Source organism: Trachemys scripta, chromosome 7 (genome assembly GCF_013100865.1).
Source record: "Trachemys scripta elegans isolate TJP31775 chromosome 7, CAS_Tse_1.0, whole genome shotgun sequence".
In the NCBI taxonomy this organism is placed as follows: domain Eukaryota; kingdom Metazoa; phylum Chordata; order Testudines; family Emydidae; genus Trachemys; species Trachemys scripta.
Window position 1 is genome coordinate 101,595,581 of NC_048304.1, and position 22,388 is coordinate 101,617,968.

General features: G+C 39.7%; 1 protein-coding gene across 1 annotated transcript in view; it reads right to left on the reverse strand.

The window, feature by feature from the left end:
- The window catches only part of MGMT (O-6-methylguanine-DNA methyltransferase), a 294,502-nt gene that overhangs the window by 47,827 nt on the left and 224,287 nt on the right, over positions 1-22,388 (reverse strand). The window contains exon 4 of the mRNA XM_034776848.1: positions 2,275-2,435. Within this exon, the coding sequence (XP_034632739.1) occupies positions 2,275-2,435 (161 nt within the window). The remainder of the gene's footprint in view (positions 1-2,274; positions 2,436-22,388) is intronic.

Below are 22,388 nucleotides of genomic sequence, written 5' to 3' on the forward strand. Positions count from 1 at the left end.
GGTCACCACCCTGCCCAGACTCAAACTCCAGGGGTGTTCCTAGTGGCACTTCTGTTCTGTCCTCACAGAGTGGTGCTTGCTGCATTCTGGCTGCATATGGTGCAGAAACATGGAATGGAGGGGAAAAGACTGCATAGACCTTATACCTGGACTGGAATCCTTATGGCTGCATTATTGAAGATAAGGTTTGTGACGTTGTGCAGTCTATATGGTTTTATAAAAACTTGATAATAAGTCAATATAATGTAACTGAGATAGTTTTAGAGAAAATACGGTAATAAGTGAATGTAACGTAACTGGGATATGCCTCATGCAAAAGGTCTCTTGTAAGGTATCATTACAAAGCTTATAATCTACTGAGTATGATCATCTGATTTGTATAAATGTACCACTCTTGTATCTAAAACTAGAAATATAAAATGTAACTCTGAGGGCCTATTGTAATTGTGTAAAGTGTGGACCATTAATGATGGTTTGGAATCTTGATGACTCCCATTGTCTGCAGATGGCTGTATTTACCTGTGAGTCTTCCTGTATATGTGTGTGCTGGCAAGTGAGTAATGAAGTCTTGCAGTGACATGTGATCATGTCACCCGAACTGGAATCCATCTTTAACCTGGTGCTTTTCCAGTGAGGGGGTGGAAAACCAGAGAGACAAAGAGTTCCCGCCTTATGCAAAAGATATATAAAGGGGGGAAGAGAACAGAGAGGGAGAGGAGCCATCATGAAGAATCCCCTAGCTACCACCTGAGCTGCAACAAGAGCTGTACCAGGGGAAAGAATTGTGCCCAGACCTGGAAGATGTCCAGTCTGAGAAAAACTTACTGAAGCATCTCTGAGGGTGAGATTATCTGTATTCAGTTTGATTAGGCATAGATTTGCGCATTTTATTTTATTTTGCTTGGTGACTTACTTTGTTCTGTCTGTTACTACTTTGAACCACTTAAATCCTACTGTCTGTATTTAATAAAATCACTTTTTATTTAGTAATTTACTCAGAGTATGTATTAATACCTGGGGGAGCAAAAAACTGTGCATATCTCTCTATCAGTGTTATAGAGGGCGAACAATTTATGAGTTTGCTCTGCATAAAGGTATGCAGGGTAAAACGGATTTATCTGGGTTTAGACCCCATTGGGAGTTGGGCATCTGAGTGCTAAAGACAAGCACACTACTGTGAGCAGTTTTCAGGTAAACTTGCAGCTTTGGGACAGGAGATTCAGACCCTGGATCTGTGTCTGGAGCCAGACGGGAGTGTCTGGCTCAGCAAGACAGGGTGCTGGAGTCCTGAGCTGGCAGGGAAAGCAGAAGCAGGGGTAGTCTTTGCACTTCGGGTGGCAGCTCCCAAGGGGGTTTCTGTGATCCAACCCGTCACAAGGTTATATTGGAAACATCAATGCTATGTTACAGTGCATAATAGGGAGGCTACTAGTTCCCTTTTTTGAGTAATAAATATGTTCTTATGGAACCTAGTTTCTCAGAGAGTGTTCTAAATATATTTAATTAAAACACAATTCCCTTAAAATGTACATATTATTCACAGTCAAAAGATTACATTCATGGAGAGACAAGAAAGAGGCCACTGCAGAAAGCAAACTACTGTGATTTTTACTGGGGACAATTTCACTTCATGTAATTGACTTTTATGTCTTTGGGAAAAATAGCAATAAATGGAACATGGTAAGGGGGAAATTTCTCTCTTAAGCAATGTGTTTATTTAAATATATGTATATTACTACTACTTGGGTAACAATACTTGCTCTTTGTAACTATTAAAAAAATTAAAACATCTTGTAATAATTTTGAGAATTAGTTTTAAAACTGATCAAAAAAGATACAATATAGCTACCTAATGTTACTTAACTATCACCAACTGTGTTTATAGAACTGGCTAATTGTCCATTTATAAGCCTCATTCCCTGTGTTGTTGGCAAAAAGATAGTTTAAGTTAACAATAGGCTTATTGAAAAATTTACTGCCATTCAGATGTGTTTGTATTTAAACCTTTCAGCCAGCAAACGTCAAGAGTTGAACTGCATCATTTTTACTGTCTTTGCCAAGAATTATGGAAACCTGTGCCAAAACTAATACAACCATTTGGAGCAGTTGGAAATTACGAACCCTGGTAGCTACAGTACACTATATGCAGCCTCTATTTAGAGCAATGTAAAATGTCCAACTCTGGTGTAGTCCAAATGAGAATGTGATGTAAGTGATAGTTAATCAAGTCAAAACATTTTACATGAAATACTAAAGTATTACTTGGTTACAGACCTTGTTCAAAAACTGGATGGTGAAAGGGAGGCATAGGAAGTTTCTCGGTCATCCAGGGCTCACAGAAGTAGGCCTGAAGCCAGGCTGTGCACTGTTTCAGTGGTTCTGTCATTTCCTCTGGGCCTTCGCATACCTCACAAGTAACTGAGGCCTCCTTAGTGCTGGAAAAGCGATAACATTAGTTTAATAAGTTTAATAGCCAAGCTGCTGAAGATTTTAGCATGCTAAAGACACAGAGAAAATATTTATTACATTAAACGGAAGAAAAATGTTAATGTTACATGGACTTCTTTTTCCTCTCGTAAACACTAACACAGAATGCTACTACATAAGGAAAAATGAAAATCAAATTAGAAAAGGAACTGCAATATAGCAACAGCTCCTGGGGGGAGGGATAGCTCAGTGGTTTGAGCATTGGCCTGCTAAACCCAGGGTTGTGAGTTCAATCCTTGAGGGGGCCACTTAGGGATCTGGGGCAAAAATCAGTACTTTGTCCGGCTAGTGAAGGCACGGGGCTGGACTTGATAACCTTTCAAGGTCCCATCCAGTTCTAGGAGATAGGATATCTCCATTAATTTATTTATTTATTTAGCTCCGTGTCTAGTTGGAGCAAAAAGCCTGAATGATATTTACTGTTATATACTTTCCAATGCAGGCAGACTGAAATGTATACTATATAGTATTTTTGTATTTGCATTATAAAAATGAGTATTTCATACCTGTTAAAGTATTGAGAATATATATATAGACACGCACCCCCAATTAAAATGTTCAGTAATTTGAACCCGTTCATTGTCTCCAATGCCTTTTACCAATCTGACAAATGTAAAACAATTCAGAACATCAGAAGTCAAAGAGATTCCTTATTACCTTTAGAATTGCAATGACAATACAAGGTGAACAAAGAACAACACTTGTGAGAAATATAGGACTTTCTTTTTTAACTTACCTGTTTGGATTTCCATTGCCTAGGGAGGGGAGAATACCATGCACAGATGTAACCATGTAAAAAAACAACAACAGGCTAGGGTGGGGTGGGGTGGATGATGAAGAAGGAGACACCAGAACTGAAAATGCACAAGTCCATCAACAAGATAGTAAAATTACATATCCTCAACATTGTCCCAGTGGTTATAGCTGTGCTAGGAATAAGGTTTTCTCTCCTTCTTACTCCTTGACACCTAGCAGAGTCCGATAACCACCAAGGAGTTTCCCCGTGGGACAGAGGAAAGGAAATTGCATTCCATGCAACCAGCACTTTCCTCTTCCAGCTATTATCGTCAGGTTTCTGCTTCCCTCCACTGTGGAAGTGAAGGGAGGCAACTGAGAATTAGTTTGCTTTTAAATAACAGCTTAGATTTTCAGAATATGTCAGAATGTAACAAATATTGCAGAGGGCGCCTACAAAGGACCTAGGGGTTACAGTGGCAAGAAGCTGGATATGAGTCAACAGTGTGCCCAAGAAGGCTAACGGCATTTCAGGCTGTATAAGTAGGGGCACTGCCAGCAGATCAAGGGACGTAATCATTCCCCTCTATTCGACATTGGTGAGGCCTCATCTGGAGTACTGTGTCCAGTTTTGGGCCCCACACTTCAAAAAGGATTTGGAAAAATTGGAAAGAGTCCAACGGAGGGCAACAAAAATAATTAGGGGGTTGGAGCACATGACTTATGAGGAGAGGCTGAGGGAACTGGGATTGTTTAGTCTGCAGAAGAGAAGAATGAGGGGGGATCTGATAGCTGCTTTCACCTACCTGAAAGGGGGTTCCAAAGAGGAAGGATCTAGACTGTTCTCAGTGGTACCTGATGACAGAACAAGGAGTAATGGTCTCAAGTTGCAGCGGGGGAGGTTTAGGTTGGATATTAGGAAAAACTTTTTCACTAGGGGTCTGGAGCACATGACTTATGAGGAGAGGCTGAGGGAACTGGGATTGTTTAGTCTGCAGAAGAGAAGAATGAGGGGGGATCTGATAGCTGCTTTCACCTACCTGAAAGGGGGTTCCAAAGAGGATGGATCTAGACTGTTCTCAGTGGTACCTGATGACAGAACAAGGAGTAATGGTCTCAAGTTGCAGTGCGGGAGGTCCAGGTTGGATATCAGGAAAAACTATTTCACTAGGAGGGTGGTGAAACACTGGAATGCGTTACCTAGGGAGGTGGTGGAGTCTCCTTCCTTGGAGGTTTTTAAGGCCCGGCTTGACAAAGCCCTGGCTGGGATGATTTAGCTGGGAATTGGTCCTGCTTTGAGCAGGGGGTTGGACTAGATGACCTTCTGAGGTCCCTTCAAACCCTGATATTCTGTGATAAATTTCAGGATTTACTCCCCACCCCCCACACATGATTTTCTTCTTTTCCTGCTGTTTTAAGACTATGTGGGGTTTGGGTAGGGTGTAGGTGGGGGAAGGGCAGTAAATCGGCTGGTCTTGCTTTCCTTATGTTCAGTATCGTATTGCACAATATTCAATTCACTTGATTTCTGAGTAAGAGCAAAACAAAGTACATAAATGTTACATAGCTAATATATTAATTTGAGATTTAAGTGAGCATTTGGACATAGTAGGCTGTTGAAAGTGGGGAGTTCTCCTCTGAGTGTCCTAATCTACATACTTCCTGCAGAGTGAAGCAAATTGATCCAGGACCCTACAAGAGCTTTCCTGGCAGTGCACATCCAACACCATGGGACATTGAAGCCTTTGTGGGTGTCTCTCAAAGTTCAGGAGAATTAATTTGTCTTTCGGTACTAATAAAATTATCGTGCCCCACCAGCAATACATAGAGGAGAAAGAAGACTCCCATGCACATCCTAATAATCTATGAATGGTTATATACAGAGCTGACATCATGAATCGATGCCAAAAAGAGCAACCACACCTTCTTTAAGCCTGCCAAAAACTTTTCAACACCCAGTGTTTATTATCCTTCCCGATAAACCATCCAGCAATTTTCTGATTATTATAAAACAGGCTGTTTGGAAATTGCCTCATGGCCTATTCAGGGTACTTTTGCTGTCACAAGGGACCACTTGTATAGATTCCAGTCCTGGCTTCTTGTTTTCTGCTGCAGGTATGCTCAATCCCAGGAAAAGGAAGCTCCACTCATGGCTCAACAGTATTTCCCTTGACAGTGCTACAAATATAACGGACCAATTCTCTGAGGGAGAATGGCGGCTACAAGGCAAAGTGTTGAAGGTGGAAATAGGTGAAAAGTAGGTAAAAGTGGGGGGATCCTCCTAGTAGTAATAAAGCTATAGAAAAATCCCAGCAGGACTGAGGGAATTAAAGCAAGGCTATTTGGTCTCTTCAGTCACTCAGATGGGGGTTGTGGAGGAAACCCTTGACAATTTCCCAGCATGCCAAAGTACCAGACGCTTAACAAAATATTTTCTCTTAATAGGAAACCTAAGCAAATGAAAAATGTGTGATGTATCAGTAATGACATAAAAGACTCCAAGTCTGTTTTTGCCACAAGGCACCTTTGCAACAAGACCTAGCCACCTCAAATGCTTGATCCACAAATGCATATGAAACTGAAAACAACAGGATATCAATGTAATCAGACACCTACTCTTGTCTCTGCCTCTGGATAGGATAAATGATGTATAGTCAGAAGCTATTTTAGGGTTTATTCTCAGAAGTGAAACCCTCATCTGTTTGAATTGTGCATGATCAAATGGCCTTGCAATTCTCCCCAATGCCAAGTCATTTTCTAACTAATTGTTAAGCACCGAAGGCCACATTGTTGATTAGCAAGAAAATAATATAGCAGAATGGAAAAAGAAAGGTGGGAAAGTTAAAATACCAGAGAGATAGACAGCATGCAACAGATGATTAAACAATCGGTTAAAAGCATTAAAAATGCAAGTTAAAAATGGATTGTTTGGCATATAAGAAAACAAAAGAAAAGCAGAAGACACGGAGGAAGATGCAACTGTGCATGTAGCTTGCCAGCAGCCTCCCTATTAAATGCAAACTTCTTGTTGTTCTGCCTATTTATATGGCCAGGTTATAATTTTGAGGGTTTTGTCATTGTAGTGCTTTGTAAAAGGTTTGTACACTTTTTACATTCTTTTGGGATTTAAAAATACTGGTCAAAGAATCTAATTCAATGGGACTATTTATGTGCATAAACTTATTCACATGCTGGCTTGGGGCCTTCCACTGCAAGCTCTCTAGGCCAAGCACTAGCCTATATTATGTTTGTATATCCCTCAGCACAATAGGTCTATATGACTGGAGACTCTAGGAACTCCCTCAATATATTTCACTGTAATAAAATAATAAAACTCTTGAAATCTGCAACAGCACAAAATTAATGGATTTCTCTGATCCATATAACAAGAGTGGCACCACACACATTCAAGATTCTGGTGACCTCAACCAGGTTCACATCTGCTTGCTTGATAGTCGTAGGTAGGCTGTGACTTGGACTACTCAAACATGAAGAGAAGAAAGGGAAGAGTAGAAACCTTTCTTATACCCCTGTGCTGGCTACTCACTTATTATCCCTCTCCCTGGAGCAAGTGGGTGAGGAATAGCCAGGCTTGGCTCCGCCTCCCACCACACCAGCCTGCAAAGCCTAGCTGGCACAGAGGTCGTAATTTTCTTCTGGTATAAACTAGCAGCAAAATTACTACCTCTTATTCTGTCTCCCAAGAGTAAGTAGGAAACAGAAATGGTATTATTCTTCAGAAGGGTGTCTCTGAGGCATAATGCCTCCTGGGCTATTGCTGGGGTGCTATGGTATATGCATCATCCCTTGCTTGAAGCTTTGTGAAAAGGCACAATCTAGACTTGGTTCCATTTTTAATAATAAGCAACATAATACAGATCTGCCAAATTATTCCTCTCCCTTTAAAAATATGCTTTAATTACAACATCTGTTGTGTCTACTGTCTGAGCTGTGGTGCACTCACCTATGGTGTGGGACACCCAAGTTCCAACTCCTGCTCCACTCACTACAGTATTTATAAATAGTGGAACAGCTGCAACAGGAGAGACTGAGAGAGCCCTGCTCCAAAATACACTATAGCCCAATTATTCTGATTTGCTCCTGCAATAAGGTAAATCCAAGTTCAAATCCCTTCTCCAGTTGGGAGGGGGAATTTAATTCAGATCTCCCACTTCCTGGGTGAATGCTCTAAATATTGGGATCAAGGTTATAAGAGAGGCTGCTGCTTTGTTTCATCTTCCTTCATTCCCTCCATTTTTTTTTTGGTGTGGAATTATTCAGAAATGCGTATCAAATTCACAAATAGTTTTGGGTTGACCAAAACTATATTTTTCGGCAAATAAACTATACAACCCGACTTACTCTCCTCTCTCCTCCACTTCCCCCCTCCCATTCTGACATGTATAAAAGTGGCATTCCCTTCTTTCTTGAAACTACCACCCTTCAAAAATATCTGACTTTACAACAGCAGGTGCTTTTAGAGGATCAATGCTGGGATAGAACTTCCAGCCAGCGACCTTTACGAGACTTCATAGCCACAATTTAGCCCCACTATACCCTGCTCAACAGGTGACTCAAAGGAAGCCCCAGAACATTTAGCAGAAGAAATTTAGAGTAGGTGAGCTGAATTATGTAATGTTTTCCCTCAGGTGAAATTTCTTTTATTCAGTGTTTCATGTTTCTTTGGAAGTTTCTGAACATCTTGTACTGCACTCTATACATGCTCCTCTTACTCAGCTTCTTCCTGTCCTTGCCTATTGTTCAAATTTAGGAGGCAAATGCCCATCTAATTGTTACACTAAATGTTTGCAACTAACCTTCAGCAATGAATAAACAAAAAGATGGGGAACCTCTATGTTAATGTTCTTTCCCTCACTGATCCCTAGGGAAAGGGCCGTAATCTTGGGCTATACAGCCACCAGTGGCAAGGAGCCAACAGCAAACAAAATAACAGCCAAAGTAACCACAGGTTCTATGCTATACCTCTGGGCAGCTTGAATCTTGAACTGCGACATAACAAAACTTAACTTTTATTTTTACACATGAAAATAAAATAAGTATATTCATCCAAGAAAGACAAGAAACTAAAGAGCCGTTATTTCAGTGAGTTTCACAGCTTTCTCAACAAGCAATAACCGTCAGTTTAATTGGAAAGGTCTATGTGTACGTTTGCTTGATGAAGGTACCGCATAAACATTTTAAAAGCATTTCAGAACAGTATTCTTGTGTCCAAGTGTGGCAGATTTGCCCATATTTTTTTCACTGAAATATACTGTTTTGCCTTTCTGTTCACGGATTTCATTGGTTTCCCTCAAAAGAAAAAGCCACACATTTTATTTGCAACCTTGCTAGTATAATGAAAAGCATTCCTTTAAAATGCATTTTTTGGGGGGGAGGGGAGTTCTGCATTTTCCTGTATTACCAATGCCCTTATTGGGGATGTAAAGCCTTATACTTGCTTAGGTTAGCGACTGGAATTAGGTGCTGTCCAGCATCCTTGGAGGATACAAGTTCCATTTCTTGCTATATTTCTAGTCTGCCAACTGAATTAAAATGTGACCTGTATTTCTTACCATTTCCCACTCTTTAAAGGACATTTGCAGAATTTTTATAGTAGTAAAATTTATCTTAAATTGATTTTTTATGCTTGTGCTAAAGATCTCAACCTCTGCTTTACCCTGTACATTTCTACTTTAGATCTCATTTTTAACTCTTTCTCTGTTGGTATGAAATAACTATTTATGGATGAAATGCTGTTAAATGGACTTCGATCCTAAAATAAGGATTTATGACATGATATTTAACATAGCTGACATAGCCTAAAACAATCTAATTTTTTGTATGCGTAACAAAAATGTCCATTTAAAAATAAGTTATTCTTGTTCTTTTTAAAGTCTTGTATTACTCATCATTGTTCTCCCTCTTATTAGCATAACTGTGGCATGACAGTATCCACAACAGCTACACCTATGACAGAGGGGCTTCTAAAGACTTTCCTACAGCAGAGTCCAGAAATCCAAATCATTATCGAGTTCAGCAGCACATGGTTGCGCAAAATATCATCTCTGGATTTTCCCAAGCAAGCAGCGCATACAAATAACAACTCCTTGCTTGTTATATTAAAATCTAGAAACTTGCTCCTCACCGCTCCACTAGTGAGCGCACAGTGCCTTAGCCCAATGGCAAAAATCTCCACAATGCTAATCACCAGCTGAGCTGCTGCTGCACAACATGCAAAGAGCAACTTCCAGCTGAGACAAGCTTAGCACAGTTCCTACCAGCCTGGCCAGGAGGAGGCTCCCTTTTGGATCCACTAAGGTTTGCAGCTGCCTACAGATCAAGTATCTCAGTTTGATTCTCAGTTGTGGTAATGTACAAGACATTCATGAAAGTCACTGGCTGGGGGAATTCACTACTGGTTTAGTTCACTCTAGTGTCCTACCACCCCACTTTACACATATAACAGCTGTATTATACTGTTCTTTTACTATACTCCATGACTGGTTCTATTGACTTTGCTTTCTGTAAGCCTCACAACTAAGTAAAACACTGGGTCCCTGCTCATACAAAGCAGAGAATGGTGAGCTTCTCTTACCCCTTTTTAGAGTCTCCTTAGAATTGTATTTTTTACATGAAACAATAGAAAGGAAAAAAGTGTTTTTAACAGAGGAAAAATATAAAAACCATCTGTGTCAGTTTAATAAGGCATCTTTCAAGACATATGCAACTATTGGCAAATTAGAAATACTTTCAAAACAAACATGTAAACAGCAAGTTGGCTTCAATACCATTGTTGAGGAAACATTAGATTTTAGTATGTGCTTATGAAAGTTTTTAAAGTTTTCTAAATGCCTTTCCATCATGAGGAACAGAAAAGGCCTATTACTATGTTTGGGGATACAATGCCACTGTGGTTAACCATATTCCAAATTGGTGTGGCTTTTATTTAAAGCTTCCTGAGTGGTATCACTTTTTTTTTCCCCCCTCAATGAGTCGAATAAAATTTTACTGAAACATTCTAAGATGGACCTTGAATTGTCATTTAAAATAAAAAATAATACACCACAATGATTCAGATGGCAATTTTCTTAGGATGCAGAATCCTTGTAAACATAGATCAAATCATTCTAAGAATGTTACACAGGCACCTGAAACTGTTAAATACAATAGGTACCATTAGCATACAATGCTAATTTCCACTGTATGTAATCAGGCATGTTCAAGGGTTTATCACTTGGTAATAATTACCTCACCCTCTAGTGGTTAGCTTGAAAAAAGGAGCTGGGAGCGAATGCAGATTCTCCTTTATTTCAAGTTGTTGAAATAAATCGAACAAGAATAAAAATGGCAAGTTCTACTCCTTATCCCATAAGTGTGCAGTTAGCTAATGACCATGGGTGTAGACTCAGATAATTGCATATTTATTATATCAATGGAATAATCATAAAATAGTCCCTTCAGAAATAAAGATAAAGACCTGAAAAATCAATAAGATGCCAATGGGAAGAGCATTTTGTTGTTATATTTTTTGTATCATATTGAAGATGTGATTAAAGTAACTTATCTCTGAATTAAGGCTGCCACTCCATTACTAACTAACCTCGCTGTATTTTGATACTGCTGCACATATGGCATGTGAGATCATACATTGGTCTGAGACATCCTGCTAACCCTAGGGACTGAGCAAATGTAAGGGTCTGCAAACATTCAGTTGTGTCACATTGTAGTTCCTTTCAGTACCTAAACATAATTTTCCTTGAATGTATTCATTTAACCATTAACCCTGTTGTATATGAAAAATATTTTTGTATTAAATATATTTTGATTCCAACAACAAGGACTCTGGGGCTTTCTATGATCTTAATCCTAAGAATATGGCCTTAAGAACGTCTCTACTGCTGCAGATGTCCTGGGGCCCTACAGAAAGTTTTCCCTTCTCTGCTCTCAGAGCAATAGTTTCTTACAGCCCAGGGCACAGCAGGGGAAATCTGCTGCCAGGCATGCCACTGTTTCTTGTGGCAATTCCAAGATTTCTCTTTGCTCTCTTACTCCTTTTCATTCCCTCTCTCTAGGTGTGCAAAGTACTGAAAAAACCCAAACCCTTCACAGCTGAGGAGGTGACATGTAGTTCCCCTCTCTGTACCTGGAACAACAAAGAGCTAGGAAGAAACTGCATAGTGCCATCATATCTGATGCGAGGAACCCTGACTGGGATGATTTAATTGGTATTGGTCCTGCCATGAGCAGGGGACTGGACTAGATGACCTCCTAAGGTCCGTTCCAACCCTAATCTTCTATGATTCTATGAGGCGAAGACAGACATTGAGAACAGCAGATGGGAGATGATCCCTCAGAGAGGAACCAAGAACAATCTTCACAAAGGGTGGGCAAGAGTGGCAAACAGGAGAAAGTAAGAAAGGAGAGAAAGGAAATGCTCCCTTTGTCTTGTGACATGAAACCTGAACCTCACTACTCAGTTTCCAAATCCTTCCCAATCTTGTGAGAACAGTCTAATCCTAATCCGTCCCCATTACCAACTCCACCAGTTCCCCCCAGGTTTCTCAATCTCAATTTAAACAAAACCACTCTCATAACCAACTAACAAGGCAAAACTACTTGGCAAACATGCATATTAAAGGATCTCTAATAGAAAATTTCATAATTCGTTTCTGGAAATATCCAACTATATTTATAGCATAGCACAATATCCAGCTTTTGTAGTTTGAAGTATATGTACAAGCTGGTTTGGGTATGAGTGAGAGAGAAAACAATAACCCTGTACAGGAAGTGGTGGTTTCTTTCCCATGCATATTTTGATTTTGTACAATCTGGTGCATTCCAAAGGCTCATCAAATTCTCAGAATTATCTTTATGAACAACAGTGATAAAAGAATCTCTGTTAGGAATAATTTAACTGTGAGATTGTAGTATAGACAAATTTAAAGTACTTTTGCACAGTAACACTAGCAAACTTATTTTCTTCTCAAAATAGAGGGATAATAACTCCAGAACAAACAATAAATACATCAGAGTGTTTTGGGACTTCCAACCCAAAGAGAAGTTTTCTAACATTCTCTGTCCTAATATGAAATTGAGGCCCAACCTAGACAAGTGTTTTGTGAACATATGTAAAGAACTCCATGTGGCTGCCATGCTAATCTCCTTGTTAAGGGAAAAAGACCAGAGACCTGTTGCTGTAGCAGACGTGCACTATAAAGAATAGGCTTTGACGTGACCTTGTAGTCTTGATAGGCTGCAAGCATGTGTGATGCAATCTGACAGCAATTTAGGCATGGCCTTGTTAGAGACTACAGAACCTATTTAATGTCAAACAAAAATTAAAATGTAGATGGACTTTATAAGGGCTTTAGTTTACTGTAGATAAAACCTTAAGGGCCTTTTAACATCAAGCTTATGGAAAAGACCTTAGTGAAATCAGCACACAGGTGGAAAGGAAAATATTTTCTGGGTGACAAAGTGGAATTCTGTCTCCACTTTAGGAAAGAGTTGAGGATGTCTTTGAACAGTTTAGTAGCCAAAACAGTTTTCAGATAACCTTGACGAGATGAGAAAGCCTTTAAGTGACTGTAAGACTTAAGGATTCATGAAGGATTTCCCACGTAGAACATTTCACGGTTATTACATATACTTTTGCAGACAGTGGACCCAACAGTATTGCATGGTCCTTTCTGATACCTGTTAGCGTCAGCGAATCCTCTCTCCCAGACACATGAAGTTACTAACAAAGCTCCAACAGGCAGTAGCTGCCTCCGGGAATGAAACATGTTTCAACAATGCCTTAGGTACTGACCAATCGGTCTACAGCAGTAAGGCCAGGCAGATAGCAACCTTAAAGGAATGTCCTCACCAACTGTGGTCAGAGAGGAACTTGTGATTCAAACACCAGAAGGCATCTGAAATCCAAGACAGGAACTGGTGTGATATGCCCACAACTGGATTTTACAGCTTTAAAGTGTTGAACTTGGGTGCATGGGCAAGAGCATTGACCCCCGATGGGAATCTGCTTTGTTGGGTATCATTATGGAAGAGACATGTTTGATGACTTAAATATTATAATATCAACATAGTGTTACTAGATTTAAGACGTGATCCAATAAAAATTGTGTCACTGAATGTCATCACTAGAGCTGAGCACGATACTTTTTCATGCCCTGCGAAAATCTGAAATTTTGAAAATTTCCTGTTTTGCATCGGGGAGGGGAGAGGAAAGAAAAAAAAAAAAGAGAGAGAGAGAGAGAGAGAGCACGCGACAGCCACCCTACTATAGCCAAGAGCCCAATGGTTAGGGTAGTCACCTGGGAAGTGGGAGACCCTAGTTCAAGTCTCTGTTTTGCCTAATTCAGAGCAGGAACCTCAACTTCCATATTCCAGGTAAGTGCAATAACCACTGGGCTGCTGGATATTCTGGGATGAGTCTCTTTTGTTGGAGGTGTTCCACTTTGTACAAATAATTAAATATTCATTTGGCCAGGGAAAGAGAGACAGATTCTATAGCCTGATGGTTACAACACAGCAGGATCTTGAACCTGGGTCTCCCACGTCACAGATGAATAACATGGAGAGATAGATCGGCAGGCGCACTCACAAGCTTTGACCAGAAATTCCATATCCAGGACCCGTGAAACCTTTCTCAATGTAAGTTTTGTTGAAACTGATAACTTTTCACAGGAACCTTTGTTTTTGACAAATCAACATTTTCCAATAATAAAACGTTTTGTCAAAACATTCCTAATTATCAATTATTTTACCTCACGGCAATTTTTAACTTTGCCACACAATCCCTTGCTCACGTGAGTAATCTCTATTAATGGGAGATGACCCGTTGAAGTCAATGGGACTCTCTCTGTGAATAAGGACTAGTCCTGTCTGCAGGAAAAAGGCTGAAGTGTAAATAAGCTGTCTTAATATTTTAATGTTTATTTATATCAGCCAGTAAGTGCAGGTTTCAAAGCCTATGCATCAAAATGGTTTTTGCTTACAGAAATGGCCGGCATCACATTTTTCACATGTACAAGTCAGTAATAATTAAAGCATGAGATCAGCATTGAAACAAGACTACAAAGATTCACTCAGCCAACCAGATTTTCTTTAAGAAAGAGGTATAAAATTGAAAAAAATGTTTAGCTAGGCTATGTACTGTCAAGCTTCAATGTGAACATTTAAAAAAATATATTTAATCAACATCTTAACGTCATATAAATAGTCTCTCTTTGACAGATGAAGACAAAAACACCCCAAAACTGCAGATGAATTATCTAGTCCCTAATGATTCGAAAACAATTACAGGATGCAGAGCAATCTAGTTAAATTTTATTCAGAAGCTCACTACACTTGTGTTTTCTCTTATTTTTCTATCAATGAAACCCATGAGGTTTAAGCACAATTCATTATGTATGAGACCCAACTTACAGTGCTTGACTGTTGATTAATAGGAAAGTTTGCTGTATGTACATTTGCAACATTAGATGCATACAATATGCTAACTTATTCTTTCACGGAAGCTAATTATTTACAAAAATGACTACTTGAGACTACAATTTATTAAATGCATGCATCCAGTCTCAATTTGGCCCCAAAAGACAGTCTGGAATGAAGATATTTTACATGATGTGACAACTTCTAGAAACAGTGTTATTAATATTGTAAATGTGGCAAATAAAGAGTTCAAATAGCCTTATGTTTATGTTGTGTTTGTTTTTCACAACTGAATCAATGAACAAAGCAGCTTTTTAAAGTTTAAAACCCATGTGAGGCACATTCTCCTTACGTAGTTCAATTTAGCTTCTTATAAATGAAATGTCTGTACATTAGCAATAAAAGATTAAAAAAGGAGGAGAGTTGAAATAAATGGAAAACACACCCCAAACTTGAAATGATTGAAGTACTTCCATTATAGTTCTTTTAAAGACTTTATTGAGAATGAAATTTGAACATTTACTGAAGAATATCTGTAAAAATTTTAAACTTGGTAAGAGTCATTCTGTGACACACTGCAAATTCTGCTGAGGTTTTTTTTTGTTTGTATTTACCCAAGTATTTTATTTCCCAGTGGATCTTTGTGGCTGGAAACTTTGCATTAATTAGTATTCTCTCCTGCTTTGAGCAGGGGGTTGGAATAGATGATCTCCTGAGGTCCCTTCCAACCCTGATATTCTATGATTCATGTGAACACCCAGAAATAAGCAAGTATGCATCAGCCTAAATCAGAAATTTGGACACCATATATTTGAAAAGGGATTTCAAATACATGGAAGTTTCCCTTTATAGGCTACATGAAGGAAATATTTCAGTCTTCACACCAACTAGCCTTTATTGATCTTCTGTAATGAGGACCCTGATCTTGCAAACATAAATATGCTTAACTTTAACATGAGTAGTCTTATTGACTTCAGTGGGACTATTCACGTGGTTAAGATAAAACAAGTGTGTTTGCAAGATCAGGGCATAAAAGGTAGCCACCTACATCAGAATAAGTGGTTTAAGAGACCAGCCTCTGGGCAGCCACTGATCCTGCCACTTGGATGCCCAGAAAGCTATTGCCTAGATATCCTGTGCTGTTGGTGTGTGCCATAATGTACTCGTTAGAGATCTGAGGAGAATCAGACTCCTGTCTTCACATGCCCAGATAAGGAAAATCAATTTCAATGCCCAAAAGACTCAACTGATAGTGCAGAAGGTCACTAAATGCTACCAATTGCTCTGTGCCATTAGAGTTTTGATTGGAATCCTATACAGAGAGACATAGATTTCAAACAAGATCCTGTCCTGGGATACTGTATTGTAGGCCAAGAGAGGAAATAAAACATCAATGGAGGGGTGGACTTTTTTAATTTTTTGAAGACAATATATGTGTTCAAGAAAAACAAAACAATACCACACACAGAGTGAGAGAGAGAGAGAGAGAGAGTGTGTGTGTGTGTGTGTGTGTGTAAGTAAGGTTGCAAAGCCACGCATTAAAAAAAGATAGGGCTATTCATCCAATTTCAATTTTCCCCTCCCACACCCACTCCCAGTCCTCGCTGCTTGTACACCCGGGCTCAAGATACTCATCCCAGTTTCCCCATCGCAGGGAAAACCCAACTGGCTCCCAGTCGACAGCACTTCCCCCAATCCTCCCACCTACTGGCTCCCAATCAGTTCTCTCCCCCATCTATGACCGTCTGATCTCAGTCTGCCCCACCCTTCCACCACTACCCAACACTGGGGTCTTTTCACACAGTAGGAACATGAATGAATCATAGTATTTGAGGTCTTGTCAACATCTAGGTGGTCGGAGTGAAATTTACACCTTCACTAGAACTTATATTGTCATTTCTGTATCCAGACAGTATCACAACTGGCTCTAGAAGTAATATGTGGCATTTACCTGGCACTTTCATAATCTCCGAAGCATTTTGAAAATATTAATATTTACAATATAATCCTCACAACACTTCTGAAAGTTAGGCATTATAAATCCTCATTTGCCAGATGCGGAAACTGAGGCAGAGAAGCTAAGGTTTGAATGATCAAAAATGACCTCTAATATTGGGTGTCCACCTTGATTCACTTTAGGACCTGGTTTCCAAGGTGATAAGTAACCATAATTCTAACTAAAGTCAACAGCAGTTGCAGGTGCTCAGCCCTTGAAAACCAGCCAAAAATAAAGACCCCTCCAAATTAGAGGCCACTTTTGAGAATTTGACAAGAAGGCTATTTTCAAACCTAGGTGCCTAAAGTCAGGCTTCTAAATCCATTACATAAAGTTTTCAGCAGTGCTGAACATCCACGAAACACACAGAAGTCGGTGGGAATTGCAGCTGCTCAGCACCTTTGAAAATTAGAACACTTATTTAGATGTCTAAATATAGATTACAAAGCCCAGCTTTTGGTGCCAAATTTTGAAAAATTTGTCCCAGGTGACTTGATCAGGAACACAAAAGGAGTCAGTATCAAAGCCAAGATTAGGCCTCAAGAGTTTCCGTCTCCCAGTCTTGTGCTCACACCGCTAAATCATGCCTCTTTTTAGCGACAAGGATTCAGCTGAGCTCAACGCGGCACGTGAACGTGCAGCAGATGTTGCTGTTGAAAAACCAAAATGAGGTTCAGCTTTTGCCTTGCTAGTTAAAAGCATCAGCTCTGCAGTGCTCTGAGCCCCTTCTAGCTAGTGGAGCATACCAGCGTGCCCAGCACTGTGATTTGGGTCTGCTTCTTAACATCTAACCTTAGGCAATGAAGCTAGCCCCATATCTGACTTGGAAAAAATCCAAAGTTTTGCAATTGCTTTCTTCATACAAGGGTACCCTTTTCCTGCAATTTCTGCTCATTTTAGATTTGTGCAGCCTTTCATTGTGTACCAGCCAGGCATCCACTTGCATGGCAAAAGATGACAGTTATGAGAATGCCAATTTCTCATTAGGTAAAGCTCCATTGTGCCACTTTTCTCGATAATTTATTTGAAATCAAACTTGCCCATGGGTCTTACAGAGTGCTGCAGTTTTAATCAGAAAAACAATAAATCAGAAAGGAAACCAAATATTCATTTTTCATTTTAAATTGCTTGAAGATCCTAACCGGATTAAGACGTTATCAAAATTCTGAGTTCATGTGAAGAGTGGCTAGAATCACTAAGCTCACTTTTTAGAAAACATGAAGGTCAGGGTGAGTAAAAGAAAAACTTTGGTTTTAATTTTTTTTTTTTAAAAAGGAATAGCGATTATGGGCTAAATCCCACTATGCTTATTCACATGATTGATCACACTGATTCAACCGGACTTAAAGGGTGTGAAGTTATCAGGATGTGGGCCTCCTTAAAAACATCTTTTTAAGGAGGCCCTAGGGGCGCTCACAACTCTTCTCTTCTTCCTCTTAACAAATAAGGGACACCCCAACTGCTTCTATTAACCAGCAGAAACATCCAAGAGAGGCGAGGCAGGACTTGCTGCAAGACAGCAGACATACTGCTTTGTCAGCTGCTGGTGGCAGCCTAAGAGTTCTGTAGTGGGTATAGGGAGAAAGGTGGCTAGACATCTGTAATACTGGAGTCACAGACAGGGAGAAGCAAGCTCATCTCTCCCAAAAAGGGATCTCAAACCTAAGATATGAATACTGCTGAGAAGCTCAGTGAGTCAGTATAAAGCAAAAAATTGACAATAGGCATCGATCACAATCCACTAACGTGTTTGTAAATACCACAGTCTTTGTTTGTACCGGGTTCTACATGTGTTAATTAATATGCCTTAGCTACCATTTGCCAAAGACACATTCATTTTCAGCGTCTAGACTAGGCTTAGGAGAAACCCTGATGGTTTGAGCAAAGAATTGGTCAGATATGGGGCTGTCCACGACTTTCTAACCTTCCCATATGCTCTACCTGGAGGACCAAATCTTTAGGCATAATCACCCAAGGATTCCAGATCACACTAGAGGGGACAGACCTCTCAGAAGGCTCTTCAAAAGGTTACTTTCAATGAGTAAGTTAGTGGTTTTTTTTTTTTAATTTTTTTTTATAATCTCGATACATTTCTACAGAACATTCAGTCTTTCTCGATCCTTCAATTACATTTGCAACTCACTAGATGTTGCCAGGACTGCTGTTTCCCCAAAATGTTAATACCGACTGAAAAATGCAGCCTACCATTTATTCCTCAAATACACATCACAGAAGTCTGTGGTTCAACATAAGTTATCATAGGTAGAAATAACAAGCTGCAAAGCATTTATTTGTAGTCTTTGAACACATTACAAATCTGTGGACCTGTGTATTTTCCAAGGGTCCGTGTAACTGCACTCTCAGTATTTCATGTGCAAAACCATTCACTGTTCTTGTATATGGCTCAATTGCATCTACATATGTGGGGGAATTTGAGCATACAAACCAGCATTTGAGTAAGCGTACTGCAGTTCTCATTCAGGAAGCTCTTTGAAAGCGGTGAACTCCTTCAGTCAGCCAGAGGGATTTGCTGGGGAGTGACATAAGACTGTGAAACATGCTGCCTTCAGTGCTTCCAGCTTATGCCAACTGAGATCCTCAACTTCAATTCCCTGCATGGCAGCACACTAGGCCACCAGATCACCTAAGTGTACTGTATATGTTATTTACATCTTACTTAAGTTGAAAGAAAAGCTCCACTTTTCTTCCAGTTACTAAGCACTATATTGAAAACAGTAGGGTGCGTCGACAAAACCAATAAAGGCATTGTTTTATAAAACATTTACAGTTAATTATCATTAAAATAAGATTCTGTAAATTCCAATGCCAAAAGGGGCCTCCAAAAGACTGGGTATTTAGGTATACTTTGTCCGAGACCAATACAGGTTCGAATGAGGATTCGAGTGGAAGAGGAAAATTGAGACAGAGGCAGATTGTAATTCAAAAACAGGTGGCCATTTATTAATAGGGGATGAATTACAATTTGGGCTGGGGAGGAGCACCTTTACCAACTAACAATACAAATTTAATTGAAATAGGAACAAGTAACCAATCAAAAATATCACCAGAGCAGTAATATAAAACAGTCTATGTACACTTAACAAGGAATCAGATAATTTACAACCAACTCTTTACTGAAAAACCAGAACAAACATACAAAACTGAGTAAACTGTAACAATTCGTCCTCTAAACACTATACATGAGATTTGGTACCAAGTAATAAAGAAAAAGGGCCTAACAAACAGAATATCTACAAAAATTAATATGTACATACCACACTCCAGGCTCAGCTGACCAGCAGTACAGACACCAGGGACATGATGAGATGTAACCCGAGATGACACGACACGAGCCGGCTAAATCCGGAGGAGATCCTGGCTGAAAGGGTGATCAGGCTTTCCAGCTAACACGCGGACACTCCTGCTGATTTAGGCAACGGACATAGTTCTGTTCGAAGACCCTTGCTCGTGCTAGCATCTGATTGGTGCCCTCTACGTAAACAGATACTGCACCCAGCACGCTAAGCTTATGCACACGGCACACCAGAATTGTAGCACACGGTACCAATGTGACCCACAATTGACCAGGCGGAAGGTTCGAGAATGGTCACACGGCCCCAATGTGTTGCACACGACACCAACGTGCTGCACATGACACCGATGTGACCTTCTGACCGACAACTGGCCATCCAGAAGCTATGACAGAGCATAGGGCTGCAACATACTTTAACCAAACCTTTTCAGCCAAACTCCCCTGTTCATGAGTCTATCCCTACAAACTGTTTTCCAGCCCATGCCCTGATTCCTTCCTCATCAGTCTTGCCTATAGCTCCCTACCCAGGGGAATCTGCAGGGCTCATCAGGTCTTAAAGTCTGTCTGCTGGGCCCCAAACTCTTCAAACTTTTCAGCACAGTTGTGCTCTGGTATGCATGGTATGACTTCTGAAATCTTACATGCTCTCTGGAGTTCAACTAAGTGGGAAGTCCCAGACAGACGGAAAGTTGAGAGGGAGGCTGCCTTAGCTGCTGGGATGCAGAAACATTCTAAGAAGAGAGCCATATTTGGATTTGAGGAGGGAATCTGAGGGTATGGTGGACAGGTAAAAGTGACGTAATAGAAGGATTGAAGGGGGAAAAAAGCAGGGAGATTTTATCTAGATTTTGGCAAGTCTTTCTGCACTTTGTCCAAACCAGATAATCTGGCAGATCCCGGTGCAAGATAGATTTATCCTGTATTCCACTGATGAAAAAAGAGAAAACTGAAAAATATAAGCAAATAATGAGGCCCTGGCAGCATATGGCTTCTATGGCAGAAGATAAATTTTCTAACTGTTGAATACCAGGGACATAGGTGCTGGAACTAAGAATGCTGCCGTACCCCCTGGCTTGAAGTGATTTCCATCATATACAGTTTAGTTTGATGGCTCTCAGTACCCCCACTATACAAACTGTCCCAGCACCCCGACCAGGGAAATGTATATAACATTATAAACTCCATTAATTTTTTCCCCTATTTTAAAAGCTTCATATTTCTCTCCTGCACCCCAATTCAAGTGAACTTTTCCCCTTCATGATGGTCATATAGACATGGTTCTCTATTCAGAAATTCTGCTAAAATACTGCACTACAACTTAGTTAGATCCTCCAGATAGTTCAGGAAAAGCGGTAAAGTGGTGCACCAGTACTCATACTCCTAATTATGAGCTCTTTTGGATCTGTGAATAGAGTCATATGAATATCTTCTCCTTTACCCAAAGGTCTAGAGAACAGCAGCTTTCATGGCTCATGCCATTTGCAATTTATTTTTGAAGCATGGTGCACAACTTGATGCATTCAGTACCTCCTCTGAGTCAGATGAAACCCTCCACCAGCCTGTGGACAAAAATCCACTCTTAAAAGTGTATATCGGAAGTCACCAGAGAGGGTAATCTGGGATTCAATAAAAGTTCCAGTTTATGGTCCTGATCCTACTGTAATGGCAGCCTCTTCAGTGGCACTTAAGTTAACAGGACTCAACATGGTTGTACGAGTGTGGCTACTTGGATCAGGACCTATACCTGTGAGGTGATGCAATATTATAATTTATGTAATTGCATTTTATATGATGGCTAAATATTTTCTGAAGTACAGTAGCATCTTTTTAAAAAAAATGTGCATTGTGCCTAGAGACTGCTTTCCACTGGGCTTTAGGTGAATCTGTGTTGCAGTTCCATTAACTTGTGTACTATCTCATTAATAAATAACCTTGCCACGTAAGTGCCTTTCTTGAAAATTGGCTTATTCTGTTCCATATAAATAAAACACATTTCTCTGTTATCAAGTATGGCAGGTTTTTCTCTTTGCCTATGTATGGTATGTGAAATGAGACAATGTGGCAATTTAATCTAGGAAGCAGTTTATGTAACACTTCCTCAACATACCTTGTCTTTGGGCATGTTTACTACAGCAGCTGGAATATATTACATGGCTAGCATAGCATAAAATAATGTATTTAATAACTGACAAAAGTATATTGACCATATGTCAATAGTAAAAAAAATCTTAAGGAACTATTAAATGGATAGTTATTGTAATTGTGTTTTAAAGCACTGAGGTCATATTTAATTTTGAATCCAAGCTCTTAAAATGTGTTTTTTGGCAAAGGCACAGTAATAAAAAAAACTTAACAGTAGAAAAAAAAATGAAAATTATTACTATAAATCTTTTTCCAGATTACTAACACTGTAATAAACAC